This window comes from Erinaceus europaeus, chromosome 2 (assembly GCF_950295315.1).
Source record: "Erinaceus europaeus chromosome 2, mEriEur2.1, whole genome shotgun sequence".
In the NCBI taxonomy this organism is placed as follows: domain Eukaryota; kingdom Metazoa; phylum Chordata; class Mammalia; order Eulipotyphla; family Erinaceidae; genus Erinaceus; species Erinaceus europaeus.
The window spans coordinates 196,444,600-196,458,563 of NC_080163.1; the positions used below are offsets into that span (position 1 = coordinate 196,444,600).

The 13,964-nt window shown below is 53.6% G+C and overlaps 1 protein-coding gene across 2 annotated transcripts in view; it reads right to left on the reverse strand.

Annotated features, from left to right (window-relative positions):
• Nucleotides 1-6,423: 6,423 nt before the first annotated feature.
• The window catches only part of CLPTM1 (CLPTM1 regulator of GABA type A receptor forward trafficking), a 31,990-nt gene continuing 24,449 nt past the window's right edge, over nt 6,424-13,964 (reverse strand). For both annotated transcript variants that reach the window (XM_007532870.3, XM_060186187.1), the window contains exons 7-14: nt 13,768-13,888; nt 12,250-12,494; nt 11,732-11,825; nt 8,961-9,151; nt 8,594-8,689; nt 8,220-8,355; nt 7,131-7,298; nt 6,424-7,049 (exon numbers count right to left, since the gene is read on the reverse strand). In XM_007532870.3, the coding sequence (XP_007532932.1) occupies nt 6,814-7,049; nt 7,131-7,298; nt 8,220-8,355; nt 8,594-8,689; nt 8,961-9,151; nt 11,732-11,825; nt 12,250-12,494; nt 13,768-13,888 (1,287 nt within the window). In that variant the 3' untranslated portion in view covers nt 6,424-6,813. The remainder of the gene's footprint in view (nt 7,050-7,130; nt 7,299-8,219; nt 8,356-8,593; nt 8,690-8,960; nt 9,152-11,731; nt 11,826-12,249; nt 12,495-13,767; nt 13,889-13,964) is intronic.

Below are 13,964 nucleotides of genomic sequence, written 5' to 3' on the forward strand. Positions count from 1 at the left end.
ATCCTTCCCTTTTCTTTTTTCTCTTCAGAGACGGGGAGCAATAGCTACTACAGCACAAAAGCTTCCTTCAGTATGGTGGGGCCCAGGTTGAACCTGGCTCATGTCACAGTAAAGCAAGCAGCACACCACTCAGGTGAACTATTTTCACCAGCCCTTTCTTCCTTTCTTACCAGAGTGCTGCTTAGTTCTGCCTTATGGAGGTGCCAGGTATTGAACTTGAGACCTCTGAGCCACATGAATGAAAGTTTTTCACATGACCACTGCATTCTGACCGGACAAGCAGGTTCTAACTTGGATGCCAGGTTCCCTCAGACCACAAAGCATGGGCTTGATGTCCTGTCTGGTGGTGTCAAACCAGTGTGTCCCCTCGTCTCTGCATGGCTTGCCCAGGCCCTGGCTTCCAGTGACACACATTCACTAAGCACTAGAAGCACACTTCACCCAGCCAGGCCTGGCACCTGCCCTGGGGGGGGGGAAGGTGGGGCAGGACATGTGTGGCCTCAAGCGGTTTGTCATGTGTGGCTTCAATGTTCCACCCCTTGAGTGTCTGCTCAAGTCAGAGACTTGTTGCTAGAGAAGAACAGATAACCAGCATGTGGATGGGGAGGTAACTCGACTGGTCAAGGAGTATGGAACTTTCACGGAGCCTGAGGTTCATAGTTTAATGCCTGACACTGCATGGACCTACCAGTCTGTCTCTTCTTTCTGCCCCACATGAAGCACTGTCTCTCCTACATAATAAATACATCTTTTTTTTCCTTCTTCCAGGGTTATTGCTGGGGTTCGGTGCCAGCACCTCGAATCCACTGCTTCTGGGAGCTATTTTTTCCCCTTTTGTTGCCCTTGTTGTTTTATCATTGTGGTTAGTATTATTGTTGTTGTTGATGTCATTGTTGTTGGACAGGACAGAGAGAAATGGAGAGAGGAAGGGAAGACAGAGGGGGGAAAGATAAGACACCTGCAGACCTGCTTTACCTATTATGAAGTGACCCCCCCCCTGCAGGTGGGGAGCCAGGAACTCGAACAGGGATCCTTGAGCTGTTCCTTGCACTTTGTGCAATATGCACTTAACCCTCTGCACTACTGCCTGACCCCCAATAAATCTTTTTTTTTTTTCATCCAGAGAACTGTTCTGCTCTGGCTTATGGTGGTGCGGGGGATTGAACCTGGACTTTGGAGCCTCAGGCATTGAAGTCTGTTTGCATAACCATTATGCTATCTATCCTCTGCCCAATAAATACATCTTTTAAAAATTTTTAAAATTTTTATTCCAATAAATACATCTTAAAGGCAGCCAGAGGGCAGGGGAGACAGTATAATGGTTCTGAAAAACACTTGTCATGTCTGAGACTCTGAGCTTCCAGGTTCAATCTCCAGCACCACCATTAAGCCAGAGCCGAGCAGGGTTCTGGTGTCTCTCTTTGCATCACTAATAAATATTTATGTTACAAAAAAAAAAAAAATGAGGTCTCAAATTTGAGCCACAGCATTGAACTGATGATCCGGTTCACTCCTTCTTTCTCGATGTCATGTTATTTTGAAAGATTTATATTCACTAAAATTAAGTCCTATCTGGTTTTTATGTGACAGACATCTTCCTGAGACTTCTTCCATTCACTTGAAAATAGAAAAAGGTGTGTGTAAAAGGGCGTAGTGCAGCAGGTTAAGTGCATATGGCATTAAGTGCAAGGACCAAAATAATATTATTGTTGTTATTGCTGCAACAATGGCAGCAATAACAACAATAATAACAACAACAATGATAGCAAGGGCAACAAAAGGGAAAATTAGCCTCCAGGAGGAGTGGATTTGTAGTGCAGGCACCAAGCCTCAGCTATAACCCTGGAGGCAAAAAAAGGGAGTGGGGCAGGTGGTGGCACACTTGGATAAGCGTACATACTAATAAGTGCAGGGACCCAGGTTCTAGCCCCCTGCTCCCCACCTGCAGCAGGTCTACTTCACAAGGTGCCTATCTTTCTCCATCTTCTTCTTTTTTAAATATTTATTTAGTCCCTTTTGTTGTTCTCGTTGTTACTGATGCCATCATTGTTGGATAGGACAGAGAGAAATGGAGAGAGGAGGGGAAGACAGAGAGGGGGAGAGAAAGATAGACACCTGCAGACCTGCTTCACCGCTTGTGAAGCGACTCCCCTGCAGGTGGGATCCCAGGGGCTCGAACTGGGATCCTTCTGCTGGTCCTTGCGCTTCACGCCACCTGCACTTAATCCACTGTGCTACCGCCCAAGTCCCTGGTTTTTTTTTTAAATATTTTATTTATTTATTAATGAGAGGGATAGGAGGAGAACCAGATATACCCCGGCACATGTGCTGCTGAGGATTGAACTTGGGACCTCAATGCTTGAGACTCCAACACTTCATCCATTGCACCACCTCCTGGACCACTCTTTCTTCCTCTCTATCTCTTCCTTCTCAATTCCTCTCTGTTTTATCAAATAAAAATGGAGAAAAGAAAAAAAAAAAAAAGGAAAAACTGGATTTCAGGAGCAGTGGATTCCTAGTGTAGCACTGAGCTCCAGTAACAACTTAAAAACAGAAAACAGAAAAATGGAGGGAGGGTCCGGCAGTGGCATACCAGGCTGAGCACACACAATCCTGTCTATGAGCATCCAGTTCACACTCCCAGTTCCCCATCTGCCAGGGTGTGTGTGTGCAGGCGGGGAGCTTCACAGGTGATAAGCAGTGCTGTAAGTGTCTTTCTCCCTCCTCAGCAGTCCCCCCCCCCCACAATTTCTCTGTCCTATCATTAAAAAAAAAAAAAGGCTAATGGGAATGGTGGATTCTTGGTGCATACACCCAGCTCCAGTGATAACCGTGTGTGGGGGGTACAACAGAAAAGGTGCACCTGGTTTAAGCGCTCATATTATAGCGTGAGGACCCAGGTTCAAGCCTCTGGTCTCCACCTGCAGGGGCAAAGTAGAAGCAGAGCTGCAAATGTCTCTGCTTCTCTCCAATAATAAATAAAAAAATAATAAAAGAATCTTTATTAAGGGAGTCGGGCGGTTGCGCAGCAGGTTAAGTGCTGGTGGTGCAAAGCGCAAGGACCGGCCTAAGGATCCCGGTTCCAGCCCCCGGCTCCCCACGGGCAGGGGAGTCACTTCACAGGCGGTGAAGCAGGTCTGCAGGTGTCTTTCTCTCCCCCCCTCTGTCTTCCCCTCCTCTCTCCATTTCTCTCTGTCCTATCGAACAACAATAACTACAACAATAAAAACAAGGGCAACAAAAGGGACAATAAAGATTTAAAAATGTCTCTCTCCAATAATAAAAACAAAATTAATAAAGAATCTTTATTAAAAAAAAAAGTCATAGGGAGCCGGGCAGTAGCACAGCGGGTTAAGCGCAGGTGGCGCAAAACGCAAGAACCAATGTAAGGATCTCAGTTCGAGCCCCTGGCTTCCCACCTGCAGGGCGGTGCTTCACAGGCGGTGAAGCAGGTCTGCAGATGTCTTTCTCTCCACATCTTCCCCTCCTCTCTCCATTTCTCTGTCCTATCCAACAATGACATCAATAACTACAACAACAAAACAGCAAGGGGAATAAATAAAACATTTAAAGAGTCATATGCACACATATACACAGCAAAAAGGGCTAGACGTAGCCTGAAGGGCCTTATCTGCAGACTAGAGCTCATTGTTGGGCCTGAATCCTCAGCCCCTACACACCCTATGTGTAACCTGAGGCAGCTGACCTCACCTTGCTGAGCCTCAGGTGCCCTAGTGTGTGAAGTGGGTCTGAAGTAGAGGTTCTGACCTTCATCATCTTGGACAGATGACTTTCACCTCTGGATCTCAATTTGTCATCTGTGGGTTTTAGTTCTGTTATTCTGTCTGTGTAATTCCACTGCTCTTGCTAAACACGTCGTTTTCCCCAGGCAGAGGGTGAGGGCTAGAGACAGGCAAGGAGGGTCACTATAACCCTGCTCCACTGCTAGTGCGGCTTCCATTTTTTGTGGTGCTTCCTCGTGGTGGCCAGCAGCTGGAACCTGGGTCTTCAAGCATGGTAAACTATATGCTCTACTGCTGAGTTCTCTTTCTCTCTCTCTTTGATAGACAGAGAGGCAGAAAGACAGTTCCTGAGACCACAGCACCATAGCTACCTTCGATACAGTGAGAGTCAGCCTCAGATCTGGGTGGCATACAGGGCAGAGCAGCGCACTACCCAAGTGAGCTATTTTGCTGGCCCCCTCTCATCTGCTTTCATGCTTACTGTGTGGAACTTTTTTTTCCCTTATATTTCTCTTTTGTAGCCCCCCCTTTTTTTGTAGTTATTGTTATTGATGTCATCATTGTTGGATAGGACAGAAAGAAATGGAGAGAGGAGGGGAAGACAGAGAGGGGGAGAGAAAGATAGACACCTGCTGCCCTGCTTCACCGCCTGTGAAGCAACTCCCCTGTGGTAGGGACTCGGGGGCTCAAACCAGGATCCTCTCGCCGGTCCTTGGGCTTTGCACCACGTCCTCTTAACCTGCTGCGCTACCGCCTAACTCCCTGGTCTGTGGAACTTTTACGTGCAGAGTAAGCGCCGGGCATGGTTCCAAAAGCTGGGGACACAGTGAGAAAGAAAACAGACAAAAGTCCCCGCCTTCATGGAGCTGGAAGCTTGGTGTAGGGAGAAGAGATGGTACATCAGACCAAGTCTGAGGGTGAGGAAGGCTTCCAACCCAAGCAGGCTCATTGGAGGGAGTGTGCAGGGTATTGACACTATCTCTGTCTCTGCAAAAAAACAAACAAACAAAAAAACCAAGGGGAGTCAGGTGGTAGCTCAGCAGGTTAAGTGCATGTGGCATAAAGTGCAAGGACTGGTGTAAGTACCCTGGTTCGAGCCCCCGGCTCCCCACCTGCAGGGGAGTCGCTTCACCGTTGGTGAAGCAGATCTGCAGGTGTCTGTCTTCCTCTCCCCCTCTCTGTCTTCCCCTCCTCTCTCCATTTCTCTCTGTCCTATCCAACAACAACAACGATAAAACAAGGGCAATTAAAGGGAATAAATATTAAAAACAAAAAAACCTTGACAAGCGTGTTGCCCAGGTTTGAGGTCTGGCGCCACATGGGAGGCGCTGTGGCACTTGAAGAAGCTCTGGTGTTGTGTTGCTCTCCCCTTTCTCTTAAAAAAAATTAGCGGAGAGACAGAGAAGACACAACTGCAGTTCATTTGTGGAACTCCAGCAGGTGGGAACCAGGGGCTTGAACCTGTGTCCTTGCACACTGTAATGTGAACGCATAACCAGGTACACCATCACCTGGGCCCTTCCTACTCTCTATCTGAATGAAAAGGTGGTCTGAGCTCCACAAACACACACACCACACACACAGACACGCAACTTCTGCTGGGCTCTGAGCCAGAGGAGGCCAGGCCTGTCCCAGCCCGTTGTGCAGAGAATCCTGGGGTTCTGTGAGCCCTGCCCAGGATAGAGGTCTGGGGAGCACTCTTTGACGACCAGCCTCTCGCAGTGGCTGAGTGTGGGGTTCACTGAGGGTCCACATGCCATGCGAAAGCCAAGCTGGGCAGGCAGGCACTTTGCAAGCCTTCCTAGAGCACCAGCGTGAGGACAGTGACCAAGGGCTCAGTCCAGAGAAGGCTTTGTCCCCAGTGGTGGCCAGAGGCCAGTGGGAACAGAAGATGCCTGGGAGATGGCAGGGGGAGGGGATGGTCAAGGAAGCAGTCAGGGAAGTCTGCCTGGAGGAAGTGCTAGAGCAGAGGCTCAGGCAAGCTGTTTGTGTCTGGGGGCATATCACAGGCAAGGGAAAAGCAATGTCAGAGCTAGGAAGGGGGCAGAGGAACCTGGCAATGTCAAGTGGACAGGAGGCCGGAGAGGCTCAAAGCCTCCCTTGGGATCTGGGGAGACACAGCAAGCTCTCAACAGGGGACAGGCAAGGTGGCACTGCTGCTCTGGCAGTGGATGCAGAGGAGGGGAGAGGCCGGGAAGAGCCTGGCTAAGGTGGTCGAAGCCGAATGTAGGGGTGAGGCTCCCGTGTGACTGTGGGGCGCAGGGACGTGGATGGGTGTTACGAGATGAGAGGCACCCTCAGGGATGCTAAGAGCAGTGAGTGCCTCAACCCCCTCCCCAGTTCTGAGCAGCCCTGCAAGGGGGGTTGGGGTGAGAGGGATGAGCAGGGAAGAGGCAGAGCTGGGGCAGGAGTGCGGGCACCGAGGTCCCAGCCAGGTTCAGTGCCGGGCGCCACTGCAGGCCAGAGCTGAGCAGAACTCTGGTGAGAGAATACAGCCAAGGCGGTGTGTCTGCTCACGGTGGGCCAGGACACCCCCAGGTGGCCAGTGAGGGGGGAGGTGAGGCCTGAAGGAGCATTCTTCCTGCCCTGCCTGAAGGCCCTTCGTGAAATCCCCAGGACTGGGTGTCAAGCTCTAGGAGGCCACTGAGGAAGGAGGCAGGCGGGTGGGGGCTGGCTGCACTTAAGTTAAACACCCAGAGGAATTTATTAAATCCAGACTGTTAAAGGGCGGCGGTGGTCTGGGAGGAGGGGGGTGGTCGGGGATGAGGGACAAGATGATGGATGGCCAGGCAGCAGCCACTGGGGCCTCCCCCGCCAGACGGTCCACCCCCAGGCCACGCAGGCTTCACCATGATTCCCAACGGTGCGGGGCTGGCGGCCCGGTGGTTGGAAACAGAGGAACGGACAGACAGACAATGCCTCCAGGAACGAGGGGCCCGGTTGCCCCAGACTGCCCCACCCTGTGCTTGGCCCTGGCCCAGGGGGCTCCTGCCACCCCGGCCATCTGTCCAGGGAAGGGCGGCCAGGAGAGGGCAGGCTGAGCGACACTACAGCGTGAGGCCCAGGCCGGCTAATCCCTTTTCTTGTCCTCTGCTGGCTTTGGAGGGGCGTCCTGGGATTTGGTGGCGGCGGGGGCATCCTCCCCAGTGGCAGCGGTGGTGGCATCGGGGGTGGGCTGGGGTGGGAGCGCCTCGGATGTGGTGGGGGCAGCGGCAGGGGCCTCCCCGCTCATACCGAACTCGTTCACCCGTGTGGGGTCGACGCGGTAGATCCACCGTTGGTAGAGGTAGATGAAGAAGACCACGTCTGCAGGTGGGAGGGAGGGCTGGTCAGCCTCGGCCTCGGGGAGGGGCCGCCCCCACCCCCCCTGCCCTCCGCCCTGCTCACCGTCCCGCAGGCAGCCGATCCGGTACATGACGGGCATCTTGATGACGAAGGCGAACAGGTCGTCGATGAAGGTGTTGAGGGCCTTGTAGGTGAGCATGCGCCAGGGCAAGTGGGCCACGGACTTGAGCTTGTAGTTGATGAAGAGCTGGGGTGTCATGGTGATGAAGCCTGGGGCAAAGGGTGCGAGGGGGGTCCCGTGAGCGAGGGCCATTGCACTGCCAGGCCCACTCTGCAAGGTTCCCTCCAGGGCACTGCCCAGCCCTCCCGACTGTGTGCTACCCCCCATTTTGGCCTCTCCAAATCCTGCACCGTGAACTCCATAACTCCATCTGCATGAGTGTAGTTATTACTACTTACTCTTTACCAGAGCTCTGCTCAGCTCTCTCCTCTTATGGTGGTGCTGAGGACTGAACCTGGGGTCTCAGCACCTCAGTCAGTAAAGTCTTTTCTTTTGCATAGCTACGGTGCTGTCTCTCCAGCTTTTTTTTTTTCTTTTCCTTTTTAAAAGATTTTATTGGGGCTGGGTGGTGGTGCACCTGGCTGAGGGCTCATGTTACAGTGCTCAGGGACCCAGGTTCGAGCCCCCAGTCCCCACCTGCAGGGGGAAAGCTTCACAAGCAGTGAAGCAGGTCTGCAGATGTCTCTCTTTCTCTCTCTCTATCTCCCCTACCCTCTTGATTTCTGGCTGTCTCTAGCCAATAAATAAAGATAATAAAAAATTTAAAAAAGATTTTATTTATTTACTAATGAAAAAGATAGGAGAGAAAGAATCAGACATCACTCTGGTACATGTGTTGCCAGGGATTGAACTCAGGGCCTCACGCTTGAGAGTCTCATGCTTTATCCACCACATCATCTCCCGGATCACATCTCTTTTTTTTCGTTTCCCCAGAGCCCTGCTCAGCTCTGGCTGAGGGTGGTGTTGGGATTGAACCTGGGCCCTCAGAGCCTCAGGCACAAAAGCCTGTTGTGTGAACCACTGTGCTGTCTCCCCAACCCCATCTGTTCCCTGTTGCCAGTCCCCAGCCTGGCCCAGGCAGCCCGCGCTGTGTGCGGCCCCTGTGGCCGGGGCGAGCGTGGCGGCCTCACCGAAGGTCAGCAGGAAGCCGTAGAGCATGCTGAGCACCCAGGAGTACCAGCCCTTGTGCTCCAGGTATAGGAGGCTGTAGACAGCATAGCAGCCCAGCAGAGGGAAGAGGATCCAGGACAGGTACCGGAACGCCATCTGCGGGTGCAGGGTGGGGCTGGGCGAGGCGACCCCGCCCTCCGCCCTCACCCGGTCTGGCCGGCTGGCCCAGGGGGATTCCCGGGTGGCCCTGGGAACTCTGGACTCAGGTGGGGGCTGCTTGAGGGTGTGACGGGCCGTAAACTGTAGGTTGCTGGTGGGGGCAAGGGGATGCCCTGCCTCTGCTCCCACGCTGCAGCCCGGGAGCCCCTCACAGGCCCGCTGTGGGGACACTCACATCATCATACACTTTGGTGGACGACTCGATGTACGTGGACTTGTCCTTGAAGGTCGGGCGGGGGAAGAGTCCCGCCACCTTGTGCTCCCGGTCCAGCTGTGGAGGGGAGGGGTGGGGTGGGACAGGGTGAGGTTGGGGGGGGGGGCACCACGGTCAACCGCTAGCTGCCCCCACCCCAGCCCGTTGTTCCCAGTTCCCCTGTCCCGCGTGTGACCCAAGAAATCCCCTGGTGTGAAAATCCCCTTGGTCCTGGGCACCGGGAAACCCCAGGCCAGCTCGGGGGCCAGGTGACCCCGGCTGTCTCCCTCTACTCCCCGACCCCCCCCCCCCACCTTGTTCCCCACACAGCTGTCTGGCCTGGCCTTACCCGGACGTCCATGACCTTGGTGATCTTCCAGAGGTCGATGAGGACCCCAATGAAGACGCTGACCTGGACCACAAAGTTGGTCTCGTTGTCCAGGATATAGAGCAGGACCACGAAGGACTGGAAGACGCCGAAGACCACGGAGCGCACGGACAGACCCTCCAGGGACTGCCGGCTGTTCCAGAACTGGATGTCTGGGGGAGGCGCCAGGCTGGGTTGGTAAGGAGCTGCGGCCTGTGACCCCCAGCCCACGGCAGGTGGCCAGGGTCCCCCAGCAGCCCCCAGGTCTAGTCAGGGAGGCCATGGGGGTGACAGGACAGCAGAGCTGGGCTGTCCTCCCAGGTGCCCCCACCGCCCCCACCTCCAGTGAAGGACACTGTCTCCTGGTCCTAATTACTTATTTATTTTTGCCTCCGGGGTTATTGCTGGGGATCAGTGTCTGCACTTTGTGTCTACTGCTCCTGGTGGCCATTTTTAGCTTTTTCATTTTTTAAAAAAGATTTTATTTATTGATTCATGAGAAAGACAGGAGGAGAGAAAGAACCAGACATCACTCTGGCACATGTGCTGCTGGAGATTGAACTCAGGACCCTCATGCTTGAGAGTCCAATGCTTTATCCACTGAGCCACCTCCCTGACCACTTTTTTTCCTTTTTATTGGATAGGACAAAGAAATTGAGAAGGAGAGGGAGTTAGAAAGACACACACACACAGAACTGCTTTACCTCTCATAAAAGGACCCCTGCAGGTCCTTGCACACAGTGACTTGCACTTAATCAGGTATACCACCACCTAGGCCTCTGGTCCTAGTTCTTCTTTTTTGTAACGTGGCACTAAGTAATAAAGCCAGGGATTCACACCTGTACCATGCCAGCAAGTGGTTCAATTTATTTACTTTAATTTTGTTTATTTATTTTGCCTCCAGGGTTATCACTGGGGCTCGGTGCCAGCAACACGAATCCACTGTTTCTGGAGGCCACCTTTCCCATTTTGTTGCCCTTGTTGTGGTAGTTATTATTATTGTTGTTATAGCCGTCATTGTTGTTGGATAGGTCAGAGAGAAATCGAAAGAGGAGGGAAAGACGGGGAGAGAAAGACAGACACAGCAGACCTGCTTCACCGCTTGCGAAGCGACCCCCCTGCAGGTAGGGAGCTGGGGGCTTGAGCTGGAATACCAATTTATTTATTTTAAACCAGAGCACTGCTTAGCTCTGGCTGATGGCAGGGCTGGAGATTGAACCTGGGACCTTAAAGCCTTGGGCAGGAAAGGATGTCGGGCTACCTCTGGTACCATCTCCCTGGCCCCCCATTTCCTATTTTTTTGCCTCCAGCGTTATCGCTGGGGCTCGGTGCCTGCCCTACGAATGCCTGCTCCTGGAGGCTATTTTTTCCCTTTTGTTGCTCTTGTTGTTTATTATTGCTGTTGTTACTATTATTCTTCTTGCAGTTGTTGCTGTTGTACAGGACAGAGAAATGGAGAGAGATGGGGAAGACAGAGAGAGGGAGAGAAAGACAGACACCTGCAGACCTGCTTCACCGCTTGTGAAGTGACTAACCTGCAGGTGAGGAGCCCGGGGCTCGAACCAGGATCCTTACTCTGGTCCTTGTGCTTGGTACCACCTGCACTTAACCTGCTGCACTACAGCCATGACTGTGTCCTGTCCCCCAAAACTGCAAATGTGACCTTATCAAGAATTTATTTTATTTTTTATTATTTTATTTATTTTTTATTCCTTTTTGTTGCCCTTGTTGTTTTATTGTTGTAGTTATTATTGTTGTTGTTATTGATGCCATCGTTGTTGAATAGGACAGAGAGAAATGGAGAGAGGAGGGGAAGACAGAGAGGGGGAGAGAAAGATAGACACCTGCAGACCTGCTTCACCGCCTGTGAAGCGACTCCCCTGTGGGTGGGGAGCCGGGGGCTCGAACCGGGATCCTTATGCTGGACCTTGTGCTTCATGCCATGTGTGCCTAACCTGCTGTGCTACCGCCCGCACATCCCCCATTTCCCATTATTTCACTCTAGAGAGAGGGCAGGAGGGGAGAGACACCACAGCACTGCTCTGCCATCCACGGAGCTCCCAATGTGGCCTCCACGGTGCCCCCGTGTGCTCCTGGGGCTGGAAGTCAGGGCCTCGTGGCCATGCTTTAGCAGGTGAGTTACCTCTCAGCCCTAACTGTTTATTGCCCTCACCATTCCAGGGGTTTTTGAGGTAGAGACAGAGAGGGTGACGCCACAGCACTTGAGTTTCCCCCAGTGCCCTGGAGGCTAGGTCACCACAGACACAGAGAAAGCAACGTGCTGCTTAGTGGCCCCCGTTTCCAGGCGCTGTGCAACAGGCCTCCTGCAGGATGGGGCTGCGGGGCTGCGGGGCGGGAAGACCCTTGGGGGCCTGGGGACAGAGGGAGCACTGGAACTGCCGGCTCAGCCCTGGAGGGTGAGGGCGCCCCACTCTGGCCACCAGCACTACTAGCCCTGGGAGCCTTGGGGCTTTCTGGGGACTAGGCTGTGGCCATGGGCCTAGCCCCCGCCCCCCTCAGGCAGTGTGTGGGGCAGGGCTGTGGGAGCGGCTGTGGGGCTTCCCTGCTCCAGGACCTGGAGTTCCCCGGCCACGCTTCCTGGCCTTTCCTGGAGCGGGAGGGAGCGGCAGGCCTGGGCGGGCTGCCTCCTCGGTACCACACCCATGGGGTGGGAGTTTCTGGGCAGGGAGTTTTGGGGCCTCTGCCCAACTCACTTGACACCCCCTCCCCAGCCTCCCTGTCCCCTGCCTTACCATTCTTGAAGGCCAGGAACTCAAAGACACTGTGGACGATGGACACGATGATGGTGAGCGCCAGCAGGTAGGGGTTGGTCTCCAGGAGTGCCACCTGGGGGGGTGGGGGGTGGTGGGCACTGGTTTCATCCACTGTTCCATCCCTGACCCTGGGCTGCCCAGCACTGGCCAGGAGGTAGACACAGTACAGAGTGGAAGGACAGCTAGGGGAGCTGGGTGGGGGGAGTCAGGGTGATGGCAGAGGTGGACAGACCCAAGAATGAGGAACAGAAACAGAAACCCCACACTCGCCGACCCCAAGCACTCGCGAGAGAGGAGAGACACAGGGATGGTAGAAGCTATTCCAGGATGTGGCGAGGGAGCTGGAATGTGGTGCTGGAGCCCGGGGTCAGAGTGCAGGCAGGGACCATGGCCAGACACACTGTGACTAGGGCTGGCACCGGGGAAGGGGCCCTGGGGGTTGTGAAACTGAGCAGGCAGTGCCTGCTTCCTCTTCCTGGACGCGGGGAGGGCCTCACCTTCACCGAGTCCTGCTCCTCGTCCGACTGCTCGTACAGCTCGTCGCCCAGGAAGTTCCAGGGTGACTTGGTGCTCTGGGCGGCGTAGAGCTGCCAGCGCCAGAGTGAAAGTGGGCAAAAGGAGACGCGCAGGGGCAGGCTGGCCAGGCTCTCGTTGATGGGGTAGTAGTCCTTCTGCAGGTTCCAGTAGTCGTTGAAGTAGATGATTGGGTAGTAGTCACCGCTCACCGCATCGAACTTCACATCTGTAAGCACAGGAGACGGCCCTGAGCCACGGGCATGCGGCCCCGAGGATGGGTGGGCGGCAGAGCCACACGTCCTCAAGGATGCGACAGGGGCCCCTGTGACATACTGGAGGGCAGGGGACAGGGGATGCTTCCCAGCTGGGCAGTGAACCACCTGACCTCAGCACAGAAGACAGAAGGACAGACAGAGCCAAGCAGGACCCCTGAGGGGTGACCAAGCACCCAGATATCTGTGGAAGAAGCCAGAAACCTTATTTATTATTGTTATTTAATGTTCTTTTAAAAAAATATTTATTTATGTATTTATTCACTTTTGTTGCCCTTGTTTTATTGTTGTAGTTATTGATGTCGTCGTTGGATAGGATGGAGAGAAATGGAGAGAGGAGGGGAAGACAGAGAGGGGGAGAGAAAGACAGACACCTGCAGACCTGCTTCACCGCCTATGAAGCGACTCCCCTGCAGGTGGGGAGCCGGGGGCTCGAACCGGGATCCTTAAGCCGGTCCTTGTGCTCGGCGCCACGTGCGCTTAACCGGCTGAGCTACCGCCCGACTCCTTTAATGTTCTTTTTAAGAAATACTTCAAAAAAAATTTTTTATTTATTCATGAGAAAGACAGAAGAGAGAAAGAACCAGCCATCACTCTGGTACATGTGCTGCCGGGGATCGAACTCAGGACCTCACGCTTAAGAATCTAGTGCCTTAGCCACTGAGCCACCTCCCGGATTTAAAAAAATACTTTTATCCACTTATTATTGGATAGAGACAGCGAGAAACTGAGAGGGAAGAGGGAGATAGAGGAGAGAGACAGAGAGACAGCTGCAGCCCTGCTTTACCACTTGTGAAACTTTCCTCCTGCAGGTGGGGACCAGGGGCTTGGACCAGGGTCCTTGTGCACTGTAATGTGTGTGCTTAACCACCTGTCCACTTGTTAATTTTTTTTTAACTTTTAAATATTTATTTATTTATTTTCCCTTGTGTTGCCCTTGTTTTTTATTGTTGTTGTATTTATTATTGTTGTTATTGATGTCATTGTTGTTAGATAGGACAGAGAGAAATGGAGAGAGGAGGGGAAGACAGACACCTGCAGACCTGCTTCACCACCTGTGAAGTGACTCCCCGGCAGGTGGAAAGCTGGGGCTCGAACCGGGATCCTTAGCTAGTACTTGCGCTTTGTGCTACAGGTGGTGGGCCTGTGGTGATGGGGTGACAGCGGGGCAGGGGCGTGGGATGGAGACATCGTCAGATGAAGTGCGGGCGGGGGCTGGGCACTCACACTGGTCCAGGGGCGGTGGCACGCTGCCCTTCACCCAGGGTGTGTGGTCGTCCACGATGTTGATGGTGATGTTGGGGTGCCAGTGTGAGATCACTTCCACGGGGCCGTAGTCCTCGGCCCTCTGCAGAGAGACGGGACGGGACGGTGGGGGCCTCAGAGCAGCCACTGGTTTCCTTCCGGGGGCTTCCATGACCACC